The sequence below is a fragment of the Ctenopharyngodon idella genome, chromosome 4 (assembly GCF_019924925.1).
Source record: "Ctenopharyngodon idella isolate HZGC_01 chromosome 4, HZGC01, whole genome shotgun sequence".
Lineage (NCBI taxonomy): Eukaryota > Metazoa > Chordata > Actinopteri > Cypriniformes > Xenocyprididae > Ctenopharyngodon > Ctenopharyngodon idella.
In genome coordinates this window covers 6,681,327-6,707,444 of record NC_067223.1, presented here as the reverse complement: position 1 = coordinate 6,707,444, position 26,118 = coordinate 6,681,327, and the positions used below count along the sequence as shown (strand labels likewise).

General features: G+C 37.0%; 2 protein-coding genes across 5 annotated transcripts in view; one reads left to right on the top strand and one right to left on the bottom strand.

The window, feature by feature from the left end:
* Positions 1-12,541: 12,541 nt before the first annotated feature.
* Positions 12,542-25,995, bottom strand: cradd (CASP2 and RIPK1 domain containing adaptor with death domain). 2 transcript variants are annotated; one of them, XM_051889975.1, is made up of 3 exons: positions 25,214-25,995; positions 19,830-19,928; positions 12,542-13,681 (listed from the first exon to the last, which is right to left on the bottom strand). In XM_051889975.1, exons 1-3 carry the CDS (start codon positions 25,521-25,523, stop codon positions 13,386-13,388), a joined length of 705 nt encoding a protein of 234 aa, XP_051745935.1. In that variant the 5' UTR covers positions 25,524-25,995; the 3' UTR covers positions 12,542-13,385. The 2 variants fall into 2 exon arrangements, with proteins under 2 accessions (XP_051745935.1, XP_051745936.1); XM_051889976.1 differs by lacking the exon at positions 19,830-19,928 and having other exon boundaries at positions 25,214-25,917.
* ncaph2 (non-SMC condensin II complex, subunit H2) overlaps positions 20,120-26,118 on the top strand; it is a 28,776-nt gene continuing 22,777 nt past the window's right edge. For 2 of the 3 annotated variants that reach the window (XM_051889971.1, XM_051889972.1), the window contains exon 1: positions 20,120-20,790. The gene's annotated coding sequence lies outside the window, so the exon portion shown is untranslated. The remainder of the gene's footprint in view (positions 20,791-26,118) is intronic. The other variant, XM_051889969.1, reaches the window with a different exon arrangement.

The following is a 26,118-nucleotide window of genomic DNA, read 5'->3' as shown; positions in this document are numbered from 1 at the left end:
GGCTGTTGATTCATTAAATGATAAGCTATTTCCTCACAAAAGCAGTTTATTCAGCATAGTGAAGCCTCTGCTCCATTGACATCCTTTAAAAAAAAAAACAGCCTCTGGTGTACCCTGTGTACCACAGCGTTAGCAGGCGTTAAGCTAACCTTGCAGGCCTTCAAGTGGCTTTGCTTGAAGTCTCTACTAACGAGCTGATGAGTTGAATCAGGTGTGCTTGATTAGGAAGACATGCAAAATGTGTGTGTGTGTGTGTGTGTGTGTGTGTGTGTGTGTGTGTGTAGACTTTACAATTTTTAAATGAGTTATATTATTTATGTTATATTAATATGTGATTCTCAATGTTCAACCCTTCCTAGTGTAACTGAATGTGCCATATCTTTAGCATTCAAATACCTGGATCAGCAAAATTGGAACTGCTGTAACACATGATTTACTAGGTTGGATTACAGTACCCGACAACCATAAGACAACCATAATTGCAGGCCCCTCTAGACAGACAAAGAAACAGGCAGGATAGGGAGAGACACCTCTCAGCTATGTCATTTGGAGGCAAGCTATGGGCCAAACACACACATTCACACAAAATGTTGCGGTTTTGGGATACGGTCTCACGGGAATACACACCGTTCCCTACACACAAACACCCAGAGCTCACAGTGGTCACATTGACCCCTAGCGTAAATGTTAAGTGTCTCTCTTACACATACACACACAAAACACACGCAAAGGATATGAACGCTGAGACCCCACCCGCTTATTACTGTGCAAGCAAAAACAACCACAGCTTAAGAATAACAGGACGTGAATTGAAGGGAGGAATCAGAAACTGTGAACACAACTGTAAGGAAACAAGGGAGGTTCAGCAGTCTGGATCAACATGGAAAAAAACGTTTATTGAAATGAAATGTGAAGTCTAGTTTACAATGCAGCTGGCAAAACAATTTTTGTGTTTATGTTGGTTTCATATATTTTTGAAAATATTAATCAAAATGTTCTATGAAAATATCAAGAGTGTGACAAAGTGAAAATAATATTGATAATATATATATATATATATGTTTTTAGAGTCATGAATGTCATGATGTTTTGGATGTTATAGCCTAATATTTAACAACCTATACTACCCCTTACCATGTACTACAAATGCCAGATTATCTGATATTATAAAGACTTAAGGGGTCATCAGGGGTCCTCTTGGTGATGTAATTTCCTGTTTCATGATTTATAGTCACATAAGAACAAAACATCTTCTTGGATTTTGGTTGAACCACACTGACTATTCCAAAATTTATAATATTTGAAAAACAAATTGCTTCACTGCTTACTCTTTAAAAGACATTATAAAATAAATAATAATTTTGCCAAAATTATTACACTTTTTAATAAATAAATTTCAGCCTTGTAATTAGGCTTTTTTTATTCTTTATGACAACCTTTGGTTATACCAGACATTTTAGCTTTATTTCTTTAATAATTTTGCAAAAACATTAGTAGTCAATAATTTTATCCCTTAAAACTCATCTTTGATCACAAAAGTGACATATTTACATTTTTTCCAGTGAAAAGAAAATTCTTTATGCCTTAAAATAGCCTGAATGTAACTCTACACCCTTGCTTCATATAATATATACGCGGATCTATGAATTTGCTAATTAGCCCCATCTGCACTCACTCGCACAAGCTCAGAGATCAACTTGGTCAACTTACTGAGGTAAACGCTGCACAATGGTATCGCTTTTTACAACGTCGGACACATAATTAATATGATTAGCCTTTTGCTTGAATACATTATCAAACAGCTGCTAATAATGTGTTGCAAATGTTACAAACCATGTTTCCGTTCGTCACCAGACAGCTGCCTTCTAAAAATCAGTATCCAGAAACGCTTTGAACAACTCAGAACGTCAGTGGAGAAAGGCATATAGTTCATCATAACATTGTAAAATACATCATACACCCGCTATATTGCTAAATCAACCCGATTTTTCATATCAACTGGGATAACCTTCTCTTGAGACTCCCCTGCTTCAGAGCAGTCATTGTTAATGATATGCTAAAGCCCGCCGACACGTTGACGTGATTGGTTACAAGATAGTTTGTGACATCACAAACACCTGCGATTTCATGAAACTGTTGTTGGATCACTGCAGTTTTAAAGAGAAAATACTCAGCAATGGTGTTGACTTATCCATTTGCACATGGTTTGTCTTAAAGCATATTAAAAACACCATATAGACATATTATAAACAACACTTGATTTTCACATCAGGGGGACTTTAAATAAACGTTTTAAAATAAATTTTCAGCCTCGTAATTAGGCTTTTTTATTGTTTATAACAACTTTTAAATGGTTATACCAGACATTTTAGCTTTATTTCTTTATTCATTGGTTTATTCAATGTATGCAATATTTATATGAATTTTATTAAATGTTTTATGTATTTTTAAATAAATGCATAGATAATTATATGTAAACTATACATGTAATATATGTATAGTAATGCTTACAGTATGGTGAGATTAATAACATGCTTACAAAATACATAATTTTGCATAGCATTGTGTCTACTGTAGTAGTAGCACAGTATGCATTTCTGAGAAACATCTCCGTGTGTTTTATTCTCGAAACAATGCCTACAGCGCTCATGGCTTATGTACAAATCTCAAGAGGATTATTTTCCTTGGCATAATAGCTGATTGCATAATACATTCAAATCCGAGCAATTGTTTATCACTTTATTTAGCATGCAGTGTATCTATACTGTATGTTAGGGAAGTTTTGGTTTGTAGTGTATTGGCCTGCTTTGTAATGGCTGCTTTTGAAAGCCATTTGTTTTGGCTCTGATAAGGATTATCTATTTTTGTAAGTCAAGTCAAATCACAAAATAGATTACAACTAACCCAAATGACCCTACAAGAGAAACATAGCATTTTTCCTATTTTTTAAATACAAACCAACACACATCCATTGTCTCCCCACATCTTCTAATCAGATTGCCTCCACACAGTCTCACACAGACACACAATCCCCCTTTACCAGAGCTTTATATGTCATTGAAACTGACATCTGTGTGCAAACACTGTGTGGCCTGAAACGCTACACTGCCGAACACAGGGGTGAGCTCATTTCCACGGTAATGCACAGAGTCAGATGACTGGGGTACGCCAGGCTAAATCTAAAGCTCAGACACAATTCTTTGTTCTTGCATTCATTCACTGCAGCTGCTAGTCTGGCTTTAAGGCTATAGGATGTAATTGAGCAGCATAATTTTGGACACGCTGGCGGCCAGAAAAGAAAGTAGCACTGATATACTTTCTGTTGTTCTGTACATTAAAAAAAAAATACAGTGGCGGTATCAGATATTAATACCATAGCCTTTTAATATATACAGTACAATGACAGGATATTTGATATATTTACTTCATACTATAAATTACTACAAAAGACTATTTACAAGGTACATTTACTTCTTAAACTTACCTCTAATAAGCATTACAATAAACTGAAAATTGCAGTATGTGTAGTAATAATTTACTGCATTTTATTGAATCGACACTCTTAAAGTCACCATGAAATGGAAGTGTGATAGTCTTTTCTTTCCTATTGTTACGTATATCCGAGTGAAACGGCTTCCTGAAGAAAACAAAACAAAACAAAAAAAAAACATTTTTCTTGTACGAGAAGCAGCTTCACTAATTTCCAAAATAGGCTGCGTCCGAAAGTTTAGGCAGCTGACTTGTTGCTTTGCTGCTTTATCAGGCAATGACATCACAGGCAGCGTTTTCGCACAAAGGCACCTCAAGAAACGGATTTAGGTTAGACTTCTGAGGCAGCATAACGGTTTAATGATCTACAACAAAATAAAGCAAGCTTTGGTGATAACTAAGACAATATTCAATTACTTCAATACTAGTTTCTCACAAGAAATAACATCAAAAGTGGAAAAAGTTTCTCAACAATCGCAAACTTTCAGATGCCATATTTATTTTTTTTAGCTCGGAATGGAACACACATGTTTGTGCAATATCAGGCAGCGAAGGATACATCAAAAATCAATCAGATAAAGGTTATCTCGACAGGAAGTGAAGCTAACGTTGGATTTTGACGTGCCTTGAAGCCTTCCCGTCTTTGCATCCTCTGAAGGCAGCATTTTTCAGCTTTCGGATGCAGGCATAGTATCCTATATGTGGTTTAGCTATACATTTTTTGAGGAGCAGCATTTTTCAGACATTTCATGACCTTAAAAAGTTCCAACATCCCAGCAAAGACAGCAAAATTCACTTACATTCAGAAGAGTCCTGCTCCACCCGATCAACTTCTATTGAGATGAACAGGAATTCTAACAGGTAGCCTTCTCCAGATAAACCTGGGAAAAAAGTGCAAGGTGATTGGAACCAGTATTCTCTTAAAACAAGTTAGTGGCATTTCTGAAAATTAAACATCAGCAAAACAGAACATTTTGCACTGATCCCAATAAGACAGTCTGAGCAAGACTTCTTCAGAAGGTCGCCTGAGGATGCTATAGACTGTGATCCAGACAACAGATGAGAGACTGTAAACTTTATCACTAATCTTTATGCTTCATTCATGAATAGAACCACTAAGCCATACAAACACAGGATCAGGAAACGATAAGAGAGGTATCCGGATTTTAAGGTGTGGAGCTGTGATGGTTTGTTCTGATAAAGTCTCCCTTGTGCATTTACCGTACACAGTTGACTAGAGATGGATGATGCACAGGTTTAAATGTTCTTCCTGATCCCTTAATTTTACTATTGTATATTTATGTAAATATAATTGACTGCTGAGCTCAAGTCTCTGACCTCTGGCACCTTCACTAGGAAGTGCTCAGACTGCTTCCTTTACAGCCTTCAGCACTTCCACATATTCAATTTCAAACATTCAAGTCGAAATTTATGTATTAATGTTTATTGAAACAGGATGTTTGGGTAAGGCATATGGAAGCTCTTTTTTTAGGTAACCAATAGGCTTTAGTTTATTTGCTATTTTCATTTCCAAACTGAAGCAATTGGAATTAGGGGGAGGGACGTTCTCATTCTGAAGAGTATTTGATTGGACAAAAGTTTATATACACAATTGTTACTTTATATATCACAACTGCGACTTTGTTTCTTTTAACTGGAACTTACAAAGTGACTTTACATTTTGAAAAATGCGCCTTTTTTCACGTAACTGCAACTTCACAGTATGTCCTACAAAGTGACTTTATACCCCCCAAATGCAACTTTGTTTTTAGTAATACTGACTTCATATCTCACGATTGGGACAATCACAATTGACCCTTCGCCGGGAGTTTGAACGACAAGCGATCTAACAATTCATAATGCCGAATCCGCCATTTTGTCCGACAAAGCAGTCAGGAGTTAGAAGATTAACCCTGGTGGACTTGAACTTGAAAAATGGTGTGTACTGACGTCTTTCCGTGTTTGAAACAACATTCCTTTTCATGTTCATTCATGTTTATTATGTGATTTATATGATGCTATAAATTAACTAGTAGGAAGAGATGATCAGTTCATGGGCCGCTTGAGCTGAGGCGCTACAACAATCTGTCACGACACATTAAAGAGCCACAAAACGGTTTTTATTGTTCGAATTTCTTGAAAAAAATAACACAATTTGAAAGCTAGGACTTTGTTTAATATCATAAGTAACCTGCTCTGTCTTGTCTGTCAACGTGTTGTCAGTGTCCTCCTTGCTCCGCAATGTATTTTTCACTGTGTGTGGCGTGATAGCGCCACTGCTTGTCGGACAAAGCAACAGTAACTAAGGGGGGCGGGTCTTTACGAAGGGTCAATCGTGACTTTGTTTCTCGTAATTTACCCTTAGCCGGGAGTTTGACTGACAGGCGATGTAACCAATCATAACAATGCAGAATCAGCTGTTTTGTCCAACAAAGCAGTCAGGGGAGTTAGTAGATTAACGTTAGTGGATTTGAACTTGAAAAAATGGTGTGTACTGACGTCTTTCTGCGGTTGAAACAACATTCCTTCTTATGTTCATTCATGTTTATTTGATGCTATAAATCAATTCACAAGCCGCTTGAACTGAGGTGCTACAGCGATCTGTTACGAGACATTAAAGAGCCACAAAACAGTATTTATTGTTTAAATTTCTTTAAAAATTACAAAATTTGAAATTTGAGACTTTGTTTCATATAAAAAATAACCTGCTCGATCTTGTCTGTCGATGCGTTGTCAGTGTCCTCTTTGCTCTGCGGTGTATTTTTCACTGCGTGTGCGTGAGAACATGACATCGCTTGTCAGACGTAGCAACAGTAACAAAAGGGGGCGGGTCTTTGCGAACGGTCAATTGCGACTTTACAGCATATCTCACAAAGTGCCTTTTTGTGACTTTAAATTTCATAAATACAACTTTGTACTTTTAATCTCACAATTGTGACAATATATCACAATTAAGAGGTTGTTTCACGTAAAATTTGCAACTGCAGTTCTCATAAAGTGACTTTATATGACTTTTCACAATTGTGGCTTCATATCTCACAAATGCAACTTTCTCACAAAGTGACTTTATATCTCACAATTTTGACTATATATCACAATTGCAACTTTGTTTTTCATAACTGTGACTATGTGTGCTTTCATAGTAGCCAGACCTTCAGACTGACGACAGAAGGTCTGGACTCTATCGCAGCTTTCATTGGCCAAGGACCGCCCAAAAGGATGTTTGACTGACATGAAACGCAACCAGTCACAGTTCGTTTTGTTCTGCGTCATGTTTAAGGGCATGAAATGTAAAGTCAATGTCCCTACAAAAACATACCAGCGTGCATTTAATAAATTATTCATTTAAGAATGTTATGCAAGTTTACTGCAACTTCACATCCAGCGTTTAGTTGATCCTGGTAAGCGCTCACTGTCACAGTCAAACATGACAGCATTCTTCTTCCACAAGGGGGTTTGGCATTAAGGCATTTGTTTCAAGGCAGACCATTAAAGAACGCAACACACACGTCTCCCAGACATCCTGTAGAATTCAACCAACCAGACGACGACTTCGAAAATCCTTAAGTGTTTCCAGTTAAGTGAGCCAAATGCATCAGACATTCAGCCAACTGTCCGTGGGCATGACGTCTGAGGCTGAGACTAGAGCTGCGTCTGAAATCGCGTACTGTTGAGTATACTTCATTTGAATTTAAATTTACTTCACTACCATTAAAAAAGTACATTCTATATAGTACGAATGCGTGTCGTATGAATGAATTCGGACATACTACATCTGCCATGTTGTTACTGTCACATGACCTACCAGCGTCAGTTACGTCTCAACTCCATTCACAAATCCTCTCCCATGGCCTCATGGGATAGTAAAGTGTCCATCATATGTGCACTTAAGAATCTCACCGGAAGTAGTAAGTTATCCGGGTACTTTTCGCCTACTGTTTTTCAGATACTATGAATTCAAACATACTACTCTGTTCGCATACTGTTTTTTGCATATTATATAGTAGAGAAGTAGCTATTTGATTTCGGACGCAGCTTCGGGCTTTCATGAGATGGCACATTCACCATTTCCTTACACAGAGATACAATTTTGAGCTATCTTAAGGAAAACACCAGTGACAAGTAGAAATGATCAGTGTGCTAATTATCACGATGCCACAGCTTGTTAACATTATTCGCATCTGAATGCATGAGAAAAATATATGCATTTCATGTCATAACATAACTCAAGAACAGCATCAGAAAAACACCATTCCTGTGTCAGCCTTCCTGTACAGATATTCATTTGCTGAAAACCAAAAGAGGAGCAGATACTCAGACCAACCCATCAAGAGCCCACAGGGTATATATGCCACACCATCCAAAACCTGTCTCCATGGTAACCAGAGTCGAGGAGCCCGCCACAGCATTTACAGCAACCCTCAAGTATATATTTCCTCTAGAGTTCAGGAGAAGGCGGGTGACCACCCCTATAATTCAATGAAGTAGCCTACGACACATCGTTTGTTGAAGAGCTGCTTTAACGCTTTGCCTTCGGCCTCTTTTAAATCTAGCTCAAACATGCTGTGAGCCCATGGAGGCATTTTTATCTGTGGAGGAGATGCTTTTACGGGCGCTGATGCGTTTTTTGGCACCACACGTGAATTTTCTGAGCCACTGGACCGCACACACATCATTTTATGAGTATGAATTCAACCGTCCCAACTGAAGGCTGCGATTACAATACCCTGCACATTTCTGAGAAACACCCGAACAAAAAAAGTACACTAAGCTGAATTTCAAACGCTTCCCTGGAATTAGGGAACTCAGAGGACTGAGGGCCCGTGCGCGCGCGTCAGATAGTTGTGTTTGTGCATGTTTAGTGAAAATAACGGTCAGTTATTCAGAAAACACAACATGGGGTTGTAGTGGATGTTTATTAATGTTCCTCATTGGAAAACGATGAACATTCATCATAAACGATCAGTTATCAATGTAATAGCACAAAAAGGTCTTCTGTGATTTCATAAACATGACATTATTGGATCACCTCAGGGACAATGGGGCTGTTGATGGCCATTTATATTTAACCAGGCAAGTCAATAATACATCAATGTAAACTTTCACGCTCAGATTCTAGGAAAGCATTCAAAGTCTCATAACACGGCAGTAACACCTGGGAGACAAAGCAGAAAACAAACCTGAGAGGGAGCGGATGAGCGCGTAAACACCGCAGAGAAACTGACGCGCGCAAATGTTTACGAATAATGGCACACACACACACAAACACTTTCTGATTAATAAGTGAGAGATTAGGAAATGACCTATGTCATATTACAGACACCTACTCTGTAAATATTGATTACACTTTGAGTAAACAGCACTTGAATAAAAACAGCAAGAGTGACAGATGGAAAGAAAAACAATAGAGCAGACCAGATGTTGTAGCCTTAGATTGTTGGAAACAGCATTTCAAACATTATAACATCAAATGCTATATTTTATCTAAAATGTTTTTAAACTACAATATGTCCAATTCTTGTCTAGGCCCATGGCCTAATTATTAGGCATGCAGTTTTTATGGGCTCTTGTTACCTGACTACATGATTTAGTAGTTTTGGAAATTAATTTGTCACACTACGAAAATATATGTGGAACTGAATAAAAATGTGTTTTAAAAATATGAAAAAGAAAAGGTAATAAGTAACGTTATGATATGTAGGCTAATGGATAATCATCAACGGCTAGCTGTGCATTAGCCTAAGTAAGGGATAATCCACGGCTAGCTGTGCATTAAACGATTTTATTGCACGACGTGGAGGCAAAAAAAAAAAAAAAAAAAACACCCGACACGAGTGCATTCAAATCGTTTAATGTACAGCTAGCCGTGAATTATCCCGCTTATAGGGTTATTTGCCAGCACTGACAACTTAAAGCTGCTTATTGATGTTTGCAGCGCAATATTAGACCGGAAACGGTAAAAATGACGGATATTTTCGTCAGTTATGGCTTGTTAGGTCTAGCATTCTACCTGCTTTGAATCAGACAGAGATGAAGTTGTGCGTAAGGTTACTTTTACTTGAATGAATTATAGCATTTATTTGAATTCATTATAGGTCAAGAGAGAGAGAGTTGTGTGAATTAGTTATCGTTACCTTTGTCTGTTCAGTGTCTCTCTATTAACAACGAAGCTCTGAGTTTAGTTACTTCAAAACCAGCGATGTTATCCCCTCGTTGCTGAGAAATATAATGTAGCGATTCAGTAGCTATTTTATTAAAAGTCGCGGGGCAGTTGATAAGTTTCTGTGGTCCAGAATGTTTGGTGTGCGATCTCCGATGCGAGTACAGCGCGAGTAACGTATATGTGTGTGCTTCAAAAGCAGCGCATTAAAGGGATAGTTCACCCCAAAATGAAAATTCTCATGATTTACTCACCCTCATGCCATTCATAGGTGTATATGACTTATATTTAATATCCTTGCTCTCCAAAGATTTATAATGATAGTGAACAGGGGTGAAGGGGTGGGGGCTGCGAGGTCCTGTTTTGAAGCCAAAAATAAATGCATCCAACCACCATAAATACAGTATCTCACAGAAGTGCGTACACCCCTCACATTTTTGTAAATATTTTATTATATCTTTTCATGTGACAACACTGAAGAAATGACACTTTGCTACAATGTAAAGTAGTGAGTGTACAGCTTGTATAACAGTGGAAATGTACTGTTCCCTCAAAATAACTCAACACACAGCCATTAATGTCTAAACCGCTGGCCACAAAAGTGAGTACACCCCTAAGTGAAAATGTCCAAATTGGGCCCAATTAGCCATTTTCTCTCCCCGGTGTCATGTGACTCGTTAGTGTTACAAGGTCTCAGGTGTGAATGGGGAGCAGGTGTGTTAAATTTGGTGTTATCGCTCTCACTCTCTCATACTGGTCACTGGAAGTTCAACATGGCACCTCATGGCAAAGAACTCTCTGAGGATCTGAAAAAAAGAATTGTTGCTCTATATAAAGATGGCGTAGGCTATAAGAAGATTGCCAAGACCCTGAAACTGAGCTGCAGCACGGTGGCCAAGACCATACAGCGGTTTAACAGGACAGGTTCCACTCAGAACAGGCCTCGCCATGGTCGACCTAAGAAGTTGAGTGCACGTGTTCAGCGTCGTATCCAGAGGTTGTGTTTGGGAAATAGACGTATGAGTGCTGCCAGCATTGCTGCAGAGGTTGAAGGGGTGGGGGGTCAGCCTGTCAGTGCTCAGACCATACGCCGCACACTGCATCAAATTGGTCTGCATGGCTGTTGTCCCAGAAGGAAGCCTCTTCTAAAGATGATGCACAAGAAAGCCCACAAACTGTTTGCTGAAGACAAGCAGACTAAGGACATGGATTACTGGAACCATGTCCTTTGGTCTGATGAAACCAAGATAAACTTATTTGGTTCAGATGGTGTCAAGCGTGTGTGGCGGCAACCAGGTGAGGAGTACAAAGACAAGTGTGTCTTGCCTACAGTCAAGCATGGTGGTGGGAGTGTCATGGTCTGGGGCTGCATGAGTGCTGCCGGCACTGGGGAGCTACAGTTCATTGAGAAAACCATGAATGCCAACATGTACTGTGACATACTGAAGCAGAGCATGATCCCCTCATTTCGGAGACTGGGCCGCAGGGCAGTATTCCAACATGATAACGACCCTAAACACACCTCCAAGACGACCACTGAGCATCTGTGGGGCATCCTCAAACGGAAGGTGGAGGAGCGCAAGGTCTCTAACATCCACCAGCTCTGTGATGTCGTCATGGAGGAGTGGAAGAGGACTCCAGTGGCAACCTGTGAAGCTCTGGTGAACTTCATGCCCAAGAGGGTTAAGGCAGTGCTGGAAAATAATGGTGGCCAGACAAAATATTGACACTTTGGGCCCAATTTGGACATTTTCACTTAGGGGTGTACTCACTTTTGTGGCCAGCGGTTAAGACATTAATGGCTGTGTGTTGAGTTATTTTGACGGGACAGCAAATTTACACTGTTATACAAGCTGTACACTCACTACTTTACATTGTAGCAAAGTGTAATTTCTTCAGTGTTGTCACATGAAAAAATATAATAAAATATTTACAAAAATGTGAGGTGTGTACTCACTTCTGTGAGATACTGTATAATCCATACGGCTCCAGGGGGTCAATAAAGGCCTTCTGAAGCAAGGTGATGGGTTTCTGTAAGAAAAATATCCATATTTAAAACTTTATAATCTAGAATAACTAGCTTCCACCAGACGACCCCACGCATACTGCGCAAGTCGACTTGCGCTAAATGAGTAACCCTTCACCGCGATGTATAACACAGGATGTAGGAGTAGCATAAGCTTAGACGCTTCTCGCGATTTAAACAAATAACAAACTTTTCAACAAACTGAAGTTCCTCTTCTCTTATATCGAAATCCTCCGACATTTCTCTTTAAAAATTTCTCATTTTACACGTCTAATTCGTGACCGGTGTTTTGTTTTAACTCTCCTCTGCGTTTCCGCATTTGTCAATTGTGTCATGCGTCAGAAAACCCAATCGGTTCATTTCAGAATGCCTTTATTAACCCCCTGGAGCCGTATGGATTATTTTTTTCTGATGGATGGATGCATTTATTTTGGACTTCAAAATACACACACACCCATTCACTACTATTATAAAGCTTGGAGGAGCAAGGATATTTTTAAATATATCTCAGATTGTGTTCATCTGAAAGAAGATAGTCATATACACCTAGGATGGCTTGAGGGTGAGTAAATCATTGGATAATTTTCATTTTTGGGTGAACTATCCCTTTATTGTAGAACGTTGATTAAACTGCATTGTACCTGTGCATTGCAACTGTTTTACTGAACACTTTCCAGCCAATCAGAATGGAGCATTCAGACAGACCATGATATAATAGAAATTATAGATTAGAAAAATAGATTTAAAATTTATATATATATATATAAAGTCAACAGTGTACATAAACTACAGATCTTTTATGCATTAAAAATAATTATTAATGATTTATTAATAAAAATGATTACCAAGCATTTATTATTTCTACATCCAGTTTACACATATCTTTATTTATATTGAAGGTTACTTCAATTGCTCCTTTTATCATAATATTTATTGTTAAATTGTTGGAGATGAATCAATGTTTAACTTATGAAAGTGTTTCGCTGTTGCAATTGCATAAAGCACCAAAAGGAGAATAACAAATATTAACAAGACAGACATTCCCCTTCTTAAAAAAAATAAAAAATAAACATTCACCCCCACTTCCATGTGGGTGCTTAAAGTGTTATTACTGGGTGGAAGCAGTGGGCAGAACAACCTGTTTCTGAATGAGAAGTACATCACATGTATCAGCAAGCAGCTGGTAAATAGTTTCAAATAAAGATTGCATAAAGTTGCATGAACTCATCTCACCTCATCAAGGACAGATGTTATCTGGGACAGGAAACACTGTTTACCAAAATATTATAAAACAGTGTTTTCTCATGAATGTATGTGAAGTATTGTGAAATGTATGAAAGTATTGTACTACTGCCGTAAAATGTTAACTTCTAGGTTACCAGCAAAGCAAGGCAATATTTGCATCAAAAAAATACAATGCAAAAAAATGTATGTGAAGTGGGTAATTTCTGTACCATTTTGGAAGCATATTTTTAAAAGATGATAATTTTAATATTAATAGGCATAGATATAAAAACAGTATGACATGATCAATTTCATAATTTTTGTAGACTGTCATAGATGTATGGTGGATTTTCAGTGTATTCCTTAACAAAATATAAATGTCATGCAAGGACACTGTCTCTCTCTCTTCCTCCAGTGTCAAGAGCATGAGTTTTCCACAGCTCAAGAGCAGTATATGGTGAAGTCCAGAAAACAGGATTCATGACGTTACACAAACACCTGCTGGAGGACAGATGGCAGGATGTCTGTGGCCTGCAGGCTCTGGAGCAGCCGCCGCACTGTGGCTTCTCTTCCGTTCCTCTGCGTCCACATCACCAGCCCCGCGAGCACCTGACTCTGAACCGCGAGGGGGTTGTCCGCACAGCACCGGTACAGATCCGCAGAGGACAGGCCCAGGTCCAGCAGCACAGATTTCCATTCCGAACCCAGACAAGCAGCCAGTTGGTTCAGATGCAGCATGGTTGGAACGGTCGGAAGGATGTGGTCAGGTACGCCACACTGAACTGAAAACAAAGAAACAACCTATGATTTTCGAAATACAGTAAGTCACACATTGGCACATCTCACTGCGTACATTATTGACATAATTACAGCACAAAAACAAATAATGTAAGGAAAATATGCATTTGTTTGCATTCAAAACCAGTTCTATTTTTTTTAAGTGACTGATTTTCATGAAGTTCGGTTCTGTTAACGGTTCTTTGACATCTCTTCTTTACCCTTTCTGGTTGTAACTAACATACAGCATGACCTGTGTAATCCAATTCACAAACAAATAACTCGTTTGAATGGATTCTTTTTAAAGAATCAGTGAAAAAGACTGACAAATTAGTCTCAAACTTATACTGTATGTTTGAGACTTAAATGTAATTGCTGACTTGTTGCTCATATGACATGTTAAAGTTTTGAAAAGTAATTTTTAAAACGTAAAAATATATAAATATATTTAAATATTCAAATACAAAGTATAATTAATAAATATAAATTTTTATTTGTTAATTTATAGTTTTTTATATGTAAGTTTATAATTTCTTATACATTTATATATTATATATTCTAAATGTTTTTGGCATTATAGTTTAAAAATATCAATATCAATAATATATTATTACAACCGGAATTCCGGAAATGGACGTTTTTTAAATTTGAATAAAATGAAAACTAAAAGACTTTCAAAACACATGAGCCAATATTTTATTTACAATAGAACATAGATAACATAACAAATGTTTAAAGGGAGAAATTTACACTTTAATCCACTAAATGAGCTCATTTCAAATTTGATGCCTGCTACAGGTCTCAAAAAAGTTGGCACGGGGGCAACAAATGGTTGAAAAAGCAAGAAATTTTTAAAAGATTCAGCTGGGAGAACATCTAGCAACTAATTAAGTTAATTGATATCAGGTCTGTTACATGATTAGCTATAAAAGGAATGTCTTAGAGAGGCAGAGTCTCTCAGAAGTAAAGATGGGCAGAGCTGTGAAAGAGTGCGTAAAAAGATTGTGGAATACTTTAAAAACAATGTTCCTCAACGTCAAATTGCAAAGGCTTTGCAAATCTCATCATCTACAGTGCATAACATCATCAAAAGATTCAGATTGGACAAACCGAAGACCTTTATTAGATGCCCGTGGTCTTCGGGCCCTCAGACGACACTGCATCACTCATCGGCATGATTGTGTCAATGACATTACTAAATGGGCCCAGGAATACTTCCAGAAACCACTGTCAGTAAACACAATCCGCCGTGCCATCTGCAGATGCCAACTAAAGCTCTATCATGCAAAAAAGGAAGCCATATGTAAACATTGGTCTGCCTGCAGTCCAGATCTTTCACCTATAGGGAACATTTGGCGCATCATTAAACGAAAAATATGTCAAAGACGACCACGGACTCTTCAGCAGCTGGAAACCTATATCAGGCAAGAATGGGACCGAATTCCAACACCAAAACTCCAGCAACTCATAACCTCAATGCCCAGACATCTTCAAACTGTTTTAAAAAAAAAAAAAAAAAAAAGAGGAGATGGTAAACATGCCCCCGTCCCAACTATTTTGAGACCTATAGCAGGCATCAAATTTGAAATGAGCTCATTTTGTGCATAAAATTGTAAAATTTCTCTGTTTAAACATTTCTTATGTTATCTATGTTCTATTGTGAATAAAATATTGGCTCATGTGATTTGAAAGTCTTTTAGTTTTCATTTTATTCAAATTTTAAAAAACGTCCATTTTCCAACAACATTTCCGGAATTCGGGTTGTATATTAACTTTTTTCTTAGTTAAGACCAGTTACTTTTTGCATGTGTAATTCTCACCTCAGTAACCCTGTGGGGCAGATGGGTGAGAAAACAGCATCTCTTATATAATGTGAGCATATTTATTTGAATAACTCACACTGGAACTGTACCATGACCCTGAGTGAAACAGCTTGTACTTCAAAATAAAATATGATATTGACAATAATCCAGCAGCAGTAAGTCTCAAAATCTATATGAAGCATCAGTAAGCCAAAGCTGATTTACTTAGAATTTACATACAAGACAGAAAAAGCACAGACATATTGAAAATGCAAACACAATTTGAATTATATTAGAAGACAAGCACTAGGAAAACATGTTTAACCCATGAAAATCAACTTCAAGGTGGCGACATCAACATCCAATCTTTTCTTTCCGTCCCTGCGCAATAAAGACACGTCATTGTTTTTGTGCGAAGAGAATAGAGATGTGTTTTATTTGAGCAGCGGGGATGAATGGAGCAAAGGTCGATTTGAGAGTTTGTTTTGAGTGTTCCCAAATTCTTCACAAAATCAAGGACATCCATTGATTTCTGCCGTCAAGTGACAAGAGTGGCCACACCAGGCCATGAGAATAACAACTCTCTATATCTAGGACAGGACATCCACATCTTTAGTATCTTCTGAGTGGAATCTAACACATGGACATTTAATCATTTTCTTCTATAATTTGTGTTTGCTTTGTTTGCTTCTCAGAAGGATCTAGATTGTTTAGAAATCATTATTTTTGCAATTCCGCTTTGTGACACTAACAGGTTCAGAAATGGCACACTTCAGCTTTAAATTGAGGAGAAAACATTAATTTCCAGGGCATATATCCAAGTGCAGTAATTCTGTCATGGATTTGGACACTTTGCGGTAGTTCTTCACGGTTTTAAAGCTTCTAGACCCCAGAGACAAAGAAGATTAGTGTGTTGAGGTGTCCCGACAATCAGTGATAAATACCACAAAGAGGATTTCATGCAGCGAGTGCTGGTTTAGCAAACGGGGGGTGAGCAGGGAAAGATCCATAAAATGTCTGTGGCAATACTTTATCTGATTAATGGCACATGGGGGTGGAGGTATAGAAAAGAAAAGAAGGAAAAAATGAGACAGCCAGAGACAAAAAGAGTAAAGAAGAAAGTGTAGAAAAGAGATTGGATGTGAACGAATAAATAAGCAGACAAAAGCTATCAAGGAAAGGAAAAATCAATCTGTAATAGTTGTCAAAACAGTGATCAGTGTGTGTGTGTTATTAAAATATAAATGTTTTAAAATATTTTAATATATTTATTTAAATATTCTAAATGTTTTAAAATAATATTTTAATATAATTACATTCATTTTTAGTTAAATATATTCTAAAATATAATAACAATAATACAAAAATATGTAGATTAATAAAAATCTTGTCATATGTACAAGTAGTAGATTAGTACTGATTTTACCTTCACAAACTTCAAGTACAAAAAACATGCTTCATTTTGACAGAAATCACAGACAATAATAATAACATGCAGTTCAGTAAGTGAATCGGATGTTGATTTATAATCCACTAAGACAGATCCAATTAGTTAATTCAGTGAAGGATTCTTTTTAACGGTTTCATTAAAAGATCTGACTCATGAGACTTGTTTGTTCCTGAATCGTGGTCACATTTTGTTTATGTGTGCAGTTTTGCCACTGTATACAATATGCTATTCAAAGGCATATTTATCACCTATGTTTATTTTATTCTGCTGGCAAAAATGTATGATAATATAGTGGGTTATCAAGAAAAAAAGTAGCATTTGAGTGGCCATGGGACTAACAACATGTCAGTGCAAATGGATGTGGAAAAACTTTTGAGTGTCAGCCTCTCACTAAACATGATTTTAAAAGTGCAAAACAAATTAATAAGTCACCCATGTTAGCATATTAATGGAAAATGTATAGCACAAAATTAAAGATGATTGAAACAAAGAAGAAAAAAGAACAATGGTAAGCTAAACAGGTCAATTTTTTTAATTAAAATGAATAAATAATATTAATATCAAATGATTAAATTAATGTGAAAGAAAGAAAGAAAGAAAGAAAGAGAGAAAGAAAGGGTACTCTGCAAAGAACATTGCCTGGGTTTCAGCGAAATGCTTAACTTTTCTGAGAATTGCTTCTTTTTTATAGGATGAAGCATTCCAGCTTCAATTTCCAAGCGTACATGTGGACGCTTAACTACAGGCTGCTGGAGCGTACAGATTGTACACTTTAAGAATGTAATGAAGCCTTGATCTGAGGGGACAGTTACAGTATCTTTAGGCTGAAGTGAGCTTATGGAGACACATGTAGCTCTGATGTACACTATATATAGCCTATCCATCATGCTTTTGTTTTAAAAAGTGTCGGTGAGTGCATGTTTAACAGCTGCGAGTGTTTACAAAATTAATTAAACATCCTTGTGAGAGGATGCTGTCAATTTAAAGGATTTGGAATATGTTTTCTTTTTCTTTTTAAAAATGCAATAAAAACAGACGTGAGCAAGTATGTGTGTGTGAGTGTGTTCGTTTGAATTTCCTAAAACAGGTCTCTTTCTCCCTCTCTCTCTAGGAAAAGTAAATTCGTTAATTTTGGGCAGGGTGATAGTAAACCGCCCACACATGGTGTCTAGGGAACAGCAAGCTGTGCCTTATCTCTGGAAAATTCCACGAAATCTCACAAAAAAAACCCTGCTTTTCAACAAGCTTGACGTCAAAGGACAAGGCTTGTTTATCCTAAGTTAAAAAGAGAGCTTATAAATCTGTACAATATACTATTGGTTTATATAATCATTTATATTTAACATCTAACCTAACATAAACCTGCAGGATACCATCACAATGTGACAGTAATGTTCCTGTTTCCTCCTGAAGAGAGATGGGAAAGAGGAGGGTTCACTGAGGACATATAGGCTGTGTTTACACTGCAGGTCTTGATGCCCAATTCCGATATATTGACTATATCAGGTTTTTTTTGATGACCAGCTTACATCTTCTTTTAAAAGTGACCTATATCTGATATCTGTATTTACACTATACACTTGGCGAAACAACCCAAGGTAGACATACTGACCCGGAAAAGCTTGGGCCAAAAAGGAAGTAAAAATTGACGCAGGCGAAATGATAATACAAGCTTTTGCTTTCCGCACTATCTTTAAAGGTCAGCAAAACATTGGTCTCTTAAGGTGGAGAAAAAGAGAGGAGAGCATTTGTTGCAGCCTGAGCATTGAAAAGAGTCATGTGATCGCATTTGGTGTCCACCTGAGTTGACGTCACTTGCCACCTTTGCTTTATCAATGATGTACGACTCACTATACATTAACAAGCCTCAGATTACTCACTATGTTAAGCATATATATGCATAATTTAAAATCGACTTTTTAAGTTCAATTTTTTCCATTTAAAACTTAATTTGGTGGTTAGATGTGATTAGCTCCTTCTATGATGTCGTACATTTCATATATTCAAACGTGAATTTAGTACAAATCAATTTTAGCTTTTATCAGGCTTCAAATGTTCCACCTCATTCCTTTACTTATGATCACAATTCTGCTTCTCAAGGAAGGAATTACAGTTAGATAACTGGATGTGCTTTAAACTGAAAATACTGCAGACTGAAAGATGAGATTACACCTCTTTCCAATAGAAATTTCCAGTCAAAAATATGTGGCTTATGTGTATACTCAAAGAAAACGAGTTAAAACACGGAATGGATACTAAATACCAAACAACTATCAGACCAGAGCTATTGCTAATTAAAAACATTACACTTTTTTTTTTAAATAATTGTAATGTTTTATATATGGTAATGACATTTATAAATTTTTATATCTACAAAGCAATTATATATACAATTTATACATTACAGTTATCGAGATAATTAAAAAAAAATGGATTTGGAATGAATTTTCTTGGGTACATTTATTTTTACTTTTTTAAAAATGTTTAATGAAAAAAATAATATTTTTAACAAAATAAAAATGCTGCAGAAAATAATATATTAATAATATATAATATTTTTTGGTAGGGTCAATGAAAAGAAAGGAAGGGTTACAAATCTGAAGTGACTGGCCAGCACATATTGTGGCTGGTTATTCTTCAGATGACTGACACAATCACTTAAAGTCATTAATTCAGCTCCATATAAATAAAGACAGGCACAAAGCCTTTCTGTTGTCTCTTTGTAAAAGATTTGCTCTTCCAACTCAAGACAGATGGTTTCGTGTTATGAAGTGGCTCAAAATGTTCTAACGGCGGACCATAAATCTAAGAACTATTAATTGTCCTTAATTGACCCCATCTGTAAGCCTTGGCTTTGGGCATACGAACAGTGAGATAAAGTGCAGCTCGTGTGTGGCTAACCTGGCTGTGTACATCCGACTGTAGAGGCCAGCTGGAATGGCCTAGCACTGCAGCCAGCTTCCACATTCTGACAGGAAGACTCTCCGCAAGCCAATGTTCCTGGAAATCAGACTGTATTAGAGATGGGTGGAGGGAGCGGAGGAGGAGAATCGATGTGATGTTCCAACAAAAACAAGTGAACAGCACTCTGCTGGTTTGTTTCAAAAGCAAATTATTAAAAGTGCCTTTCTCCATCCACCCGTGGACGTTGGGGGCGGATTGCACAAGGAGAAGAGTCCGACACTAACGCGACTTTTACTAGGAATACAACTGGGGTATCTTGCATGCTATTATTGATTAACTTGCTTAAATGCTTTCACCATTAACAGACTTCTAAAGTTTTCGGTTAAGCATGTTTTCCTAATATTATGACCTGTTCATAAAATCTAAGTCTGCATGGTTTTCATCTCCTCCTCATGATCAAGGTCTCATACAAGCCAGTTTGGACAGGAAAACTTCCACAATGACTCACAACTACACTAACAAGCAGTCACCGAGAATTCTGAATATGCTAACTTAAAGGGGACCTATTATGCCCCTTTTCACAAGATGTAATATAAGTCTCTGGTGTCCCCAGAATGTGTCTGTGAAGTTTCAGCTCAAAATCACCCACAGATCATTTATTATAGCTTGTCAAAATTGCCCCTATTTGGGTGTGAGCAAAAACATGTCGTTTTTGTGTGTGTCCCTTTAAATGCAAATGAGCTGCTGCTCCCAGTCCCCTTTCCAGAAGAGGGTGGAGCTTTAACAGCTTGCGCTTCGGTTGCTCAACAACAACAAAGCTGGAGAATCTCACGCAGCCAAAATGACGATTGTCAGTAATGGTGTTCTGCCTTACATTGTTCAAACCGGAGTTGGACACTGATGGAGAAACTCAGGAAGATGATACGACTTTCAGAATGCATCTGGACTTTTCTGAACGGTTAGTGGACAAATTTATGTAGTTGCTGTGGAGTTGATTCAACTCATCGACTAGCATGTGCTGTCATTTTAATATTTTGTGCAAATCCAGCATTGAATTGAACCTCGTTTGTAACAGTTCGGCGTAAAATGACGGCATGGTAACAACACTCTACTACAACAACTAATCCTCTTCTCTAAAGCAGCCCAACATGGCCTCACCCCCTTTTATGTGTAAAAGCAAAAGTAAAATGTGCACGGCCGGAAGGGCATTCATTATGGTGCAGAGCACAGCGAGCGTTTTCAATTCATTCCTATGGAAGTTGAGCTTCCATAGAAATGCACTGAAAATGGTCCACGCCAGTAGTCACACATTGTTATGAATACCCGTGCGGCCGTGCACATTTTACTTTCGCTTTCAAATTAGCGCCAATTCAGTTGCGGCAATTGCTTGCACAACAACTAGAAAAACACAACTCCAAAAAAAATCATCCGCTATCGTCTTGTCAGTCAGCTCCTCAGTCTCGTAATGAATGCAATCTGACTCCTGCTTCTGTGCTGTTTGGCTCACGCTTAATTGAGCAGATGCATTCAGTTTTCAATTGCAGTGTCTGTTTTCTAACTGAACTAAATGATTTTTTATTACTATAAAACATCAAAACGTGGGTGGGGGGCGGTGCTGCAGTGGGCAAGTGACGTAACCGGTGTTGCGGCTAAACACCGGTAACACCGACTATCGCAGCAAGCTTAAAACCCGGCATGAAGCTTGTTGTAGTCCCTAAAAAACGATTACTGTAAAAAAAATATATATATCGCCCTTTGCATTGAACTTTGAGCGTCGTAACTTTGCATATGTCGTTTATGCTCAAACAGCAACATTACACACTAACTAAAGTTAAAAAAGTGAAATCATAATCAAGGACCCCTTTAAGCTATAATGGAAGTCAGCTGTGGTAAAGTTGTCTAAAGGCCTGCCACAGAACAGTTTGCCTTGTAAACAACTTAAAATTCAGAACCTTACGGCTTCAGGTACGATAATTCCCAGAACCCGTAAGTGAAGGCTTAAGCAACAATTTGCATAGTTTTCCTTAAAGCGAGCATCTCATAAATAAACATGCAAATACGCATGACCCGCAGGTGTGCAAATGGATTTGACAAATGAGGATATCGTGTCCCCACTTGACTGATCTCCATTCAAAAGTAGGTAATAAGATGATAAGGATTGTGCATGTGTTTCCTTTATTAATGTGTCCGTTACACTGCAGATTCAGCGCCCATCATAACGATGGAGGATAAAAGCAAGTTGAATGAAAAACACGTTCCCATGCCAACGGAATGACATCATTGCTGTCAAGATCCAAATTCATAGCGACATGAATATTAATAATTTGAGCAGCGGATGAAAATAAAAGCAGAAAAGCAAGAACAAAGCACCACAATTGTTTGTGTCCCTGAACGGCCTCTGACAGTTAAGCTAAGAAGAGCTTTAAATTAAAGCGAGTTCTTAAGTGTGAAGAATGTTTGCTCAGAGTAGCGCTTGTCCTCGACTTCCTAGAAATTTGCAAGCACACTTCTTTTTTTTCCCTGTTTCTTTTATGCTTTCTTCCTAACCCCACCCCATCCCCCAATATATTACCATCTGAACCACAGTAAGTCAATAAAATCTTCAGCTCAGTAACTGGAGACGGGAGAGAGAGGGAGAGCAGCCAACAAACGGCTTTGATTATATTTTTCCTAGAAAGGAGGATGCTCAGCGAGAGTGCTGGGCCGCAGCGCTAGTGCCAGGAATTAATGCAGCTTTCATGGAAAACCAGGGCAGCGCACCAATCCGGCCTGGCCTTGAGAGACTCAAAACACAACTTCAGCTCTTTTTTTCTTTTTTATACCTTGCTCTCCCTCTGTTTTTCTTTTTACGTCTTGTTTTTTTAGGAGGGAAGGGTTTTTTTTTTTTCTGGGGTTTGGTTGACTGTAAGACTAAAAATGGGAGATGCGGAGTGTGAATGTGGGGTTGATCGTTGGTGTTCTGTTCTCTCATGGGAAAACAACAGAAAGCACATAATAAACCATCTTTCAGCAAAACAGCAGCTGAAATATATATAGTGCACAGTGAGGGCTTTTGTTTCCCCAAACATCTGTTCAGCTGAAACAAGACTGGGGTGGATGCAAATAATGCATTTCACAGACTGTACATAAGCAAACACATTGGCTTTTAAATTGTATGGAAATTTGCTATGCTTTATATGCATTTGTTATAGGTTCTCTGCTAGAATTAGTAACAGAGGGTTTGGTGTTAGGGATTAGAGGAAGGGCAATTACACCACATGTTATTTAACCCTCTGGTCAGATACGGCAGATGTAACGGCTTGACCTCCAGCTTTCATAACCTCATCTCAATTAAAAGATGAATGGGTTCATTATGAGACAGAGGGTGAAATCAGGTGAAACAGGGAGGGAATATGAGGAAACAGAAACACAATAGATATCTGACAAAAATGCTTTACATGTAGTGCAACTGGCCAAATGAGCTGAGTGCCTTGAAATGGCTTAGAATAATGTTATAAAATGCATGTTATGTTTGTTTTTTTTTATAGATTTTTATTATATATTATATTTGCATTTTCATATTAGTAAAAAATAATAAAGTAATAAAACATAATTAAATTACAAACTATATAAATTATATAAGAGGGGAAAGATGCCCCCATCCCCCCTATATTTTTTAAAGCGTGATTAATGTAAAATACTAAATAAACTATTGTATTTACAGTTTTATTTTGATATTAATAATTTAATAAACAATGACAAACAAAGAATCCCAGTAAAAGAGACTCATCTGAGAAATATTATTCTATGACTTATATATACAGGCATTTTAATTTAATTTTAATATTTTAATTGAAGAAATGTCATAATAGAAACATCATGAAATCAAATGTAATGATTTCACTCAATTAACCTGTAGGTTTTAATGAAAGCAAAGATGTCTGAAATGTACATCTAATTCACTGAAATACTGAATAATAACCCCATTAATTACAATAAATATTCAATTTAAAAATAATAACACAAGTAACAACATGCCACTTGGGGCCTTCTGTGCCAATTCTGGGGGGTCATCTTACCCCAAGGGTCTAATTTAATCTTTTTACTTCAAAATAAAAACTATAACTTTTACTCCGCAAATCTAAAAACATTAATGTGTCCACAAATCCCTCATTAACAAATAGGCACAAAAAACTTTGATATTCCACATAATACAATGTCATAGATCACTATTTTCCAGAGACACAAAATTAGATCAGTTAAACTCAAAACTGTTTCGACTGACTGAATCTCACAAATGTTGATATTCAGGTGAAATGACAAAATTAAAAATAGTGCAGTCTTTCATCAAAAGTGCTGAGATGAGATTCTGTGTCAACTATGGTCAGGAGAAATAAGGTGGTGGTGGGGGGGCTGTGTGTGTATATATATATATATATATACACACACTACCGGTCAAAAGTTTGGAATCTGTAAGATTTTTAATGTTTTTAAAAGAAGTTTCGTCTGCTCACCAAGGCTGCATTTATTTAATTAAAAATACAGTAAAAACAGTAATATTGTGAAATATTATTAGGATTTAAAATAACTGTTTTCAGCAGCAGCAGATCAGCATATTAGAATGATTTCTGAAGGATCATGTGACACTGAAGACTGGAGTAATGATGCTGAAAATTCAGCTTTGATCACAGAAATAAATTACTTTACAAAATATATTCAAACAGAAAACAGTTATTTTAAATTGTAATAATATTTCACAATATTACTGTTTTTACTGTATTTTTAATTAAATAAATGCAGCCTTGGTGAGCAGACGAAACTTCTTTTAAAAACATAAAAAATCTTACAGATTCCAAACTTTTGACCGGTAGTGTATATATATATATATATATATATATATATATATATATATATATATATATATATACAGTCAAACCAAAAATTATTCAGACACTTTGACCCGACCATGTTTTGCTTAAGTGTTATCTGACATAATTAAGATTATTTTTTTCTGACACAGTTTAACTCTGAGATCTTGTCATATTTTATTACCATTTTTTTTTTTAAACTATAGTGAATAAACTGTAATAATGAATGAAATGTTCATGGTGTCTGAATAAATTTTGGTTTGACTGTATACACACACACACACACACAACATTTTTTAAAATCTATTCTATTCAAAATTGTTACAATATTATTCATTACAGAATATAGCTGTGCTTTCACACACATGAGACACGTCCCCCTCAATGTTTGGGGACATTTGGTTCCGGCAGTGTAGGTTGAACCTGTACACACAGACGCTATTTATTTTCACTTTATTTATTTATTTATTTTTTTGTCACTGTGACAGGAAGTTGTTCTGACAGATTTAGCTCAAACGATAGCCAAGGACTCACCTGTGAACGGCGGAGGAGGAGACTCGGTGTCTTCCGCACACAGTCGCAGTAATTTATCTTTGATCCAGGGGAAATCTTTCTCTAACGACTGAGTAAAGTGATGGAAGGCGCGCGAGCCGCGAGTGGGGAGAATATCAAGCAGCTTTAACGTTTTTTTCCTATTAGACGACTCAGACTCAATCTCCTCTAAATGACTCTCCGTTAAAATCTCCTCCTGATATAAATACTGTATGATCATGTCGTCCACTAAAAGCTCCTCAGCCAAAAAAAGCCGCTGAGATCGGAGCAGTTTTTTGTGTTTTGGGTCCATGTTCGAACCCGATGACCGAGTTAAAACCCCGAAGTATGCTGAATAGTATCCACAACAATTGACTTAACTATTAAGATATTAGGCTACAGTACAACAGCCAGGGTAACAGAGACGAATCCTCGTTAACATATCAATAGATGTTGCTAAATGCATATAAAGTAATGTTTGTGTATATATCACAGAAATATCACAACTTTGCGCTGTAGCGTATAATGTTTTCTGTATTACACATGACTTTTCCGCGAATGTCGCATTTATTTCTACCGGCTGGAAACGAAGTACAGTAGGAACTAATGTTAGGCGTCTTTCTGGTTCCTACATTTGTGTAAATAAATCGGGTTATTTAGGCTATTCATCGTGCAGAAATAATGATCACAAACCAAAATACCCTGACAAACTGTAACTATAACCAAACATAATACAGCTGTTTTCAAACTTTTCAAACAATGGACACAGACTCTGCCAACCAGACATTCATATAAATCTAGATTTTGAAGGTAACACATTAAAACAATAACAAGCAAGCATTAAAACATAAACAAATATTATTAATGCACCACGTTTATAATTTATTTTATTTTATTGAAAAAAAAAT